This window comes from Sphaeroforma arctica (assembly GCF_001186125.1).
Source record: "Sphaeroforma arctica JP610 unplaced genomic scaffold supercont1.7159, whole genome shotgun sequence".
NCBI classification, from domain to species: Eukaryota; class Ichthyosporea; order Ichthyophonida; genus Sphaeroforma; species Sphaeroforma arctica.
The window spans coordinates 1-1,491 of NW_014033399.1; the positions used below are offsets into that span (position 1 = coordinate 1).

Below are 1,491 nucleotides of genomic sequence, written 5' to 3' on the forward strand. Positions count from 1 at the left end.
TATCAGGTACGGCCAAAGCCAAATTGATAAACACCTATCTACTGTAGGTAGACTCGTGCGAGGAAAACAACCAGATACCCACTTACATACATGTATGCGTATACAAGCATGTACCGGTTTGTCCCGATATAACACACACACGTGCATGTGCATTACCTCATCCAGCTCCATCTGTAAGGCCATAGTCGCCGCAGCAGCTGCCGCTTCGGCCGCGGACATCTTCTCATCGAACGCCTACAATGCAATGTGTAATCACACACAAATGAGCACGTGCAAGAGAACATTGTCGGCTAACTGCGATAGTATGGATCTGTGTCGTACCTACGAGCACCTGTGTACTTGTTGGTACATGTGTGTATGTTGGGACATGTATATGTGCACACATATCTACCGAGGTATGCATGTGTATATGTTGGGTCATGTATATGTGCACACATATCTACTTAGTTATGCATGAGTGTATGTTGGGTCATGTATCTACTTATTTATGCATGTGTGTATGTTGAGTCATGTATATGTACACACATATCTGCTTAGTTATGCATGTGTGTATGTTGGGTAATATATCTACTTGGTTATGCATGTGTGTATGTTGGGTCATATATCTACTTATTTTTGCATGTGTGTATGTTGAGTCATTTATATGTGCACATATATCTACTTAGCTATGCCTGTGTGTAGGTAGGAATCCGTTCAGGACCTTCGCGGGGTGTTGGTTGTGAACACAGTCTGGCTGCAAGTGTTGACGATAACGTTTACAGACGATGTCTAGTGTGCAGTGCATGCATTCACTGGGCGTGGCTGTTCACTGGGCGTGGCTGGCTCTTCTCCATGGGCTGATATGTGATGTAGGTAATATGGCACGAATTCATACAATACGTACGTTATATATACTATATATATAGTATATATACTACGTACCATACATACAATATATATGCTACATACACTATATATACTATATACATTATATATACTACATACACTACATACACTACACTGCACATAACCCACACATACATACCGCCTGCATCTCTGCCATGGCTGAGTGGTGTTTGGCTGCAGCCTCAGACGCTTCGGTGGTGCCAGCGTTCTGTAACTCCGCAACTAACTTATCAACCAACGCCTTCTCGGCACGCAAAGACTCAACTTCTTTCTTCCATTTCTGTTGGCAGGGCATGTGGTGGGGGGGGGGGGATAGAGTTAGTATTTTAGGGTTTGTAGGGTTGATTCGAAGACGATAGGGAGGTAGAGTTTGAACGAGTGTGTGTGTTACTTCAGATACATTCACCTGTACATGCCACATCATACACCCACACGCCCCCCCCCTCATGCATACACCTACATACATATACATATACATATACATATACATATACATATATGCATATACACTTATACATACACATACCTATATACATATATATATATATATATATATATATATATATATATATATATATATATATATATATATATACTACTACCTAC

At 41.0% G+C, this 1,491-nt stretch overlaps 1 protein-coding gene across 1 annotated transcript; it reads right to left on the reverse strand.

Annotated features, from left to right (window-relative positions):
• Nucleotides 1-156: 156 nt before the first annotated feature.
• SARC_15996 (hypothetical protein) lies at nucleotides 157-1,180 on the reverse strand (the record flags this gene model as incomplete). The annotated part of the gene is made up of 2 exons (XM_014289891.1): nucleotides 157-234; nucleotides 1,025-1,180. Coding segments are annotated over 2 exons (234 nt in total), but the record flags the coding sequence as incomplete, so codon positions are not given.
• Between the last annotated feature and the right edge of the window lie 311 nt (nucleotides 1,181-1,491).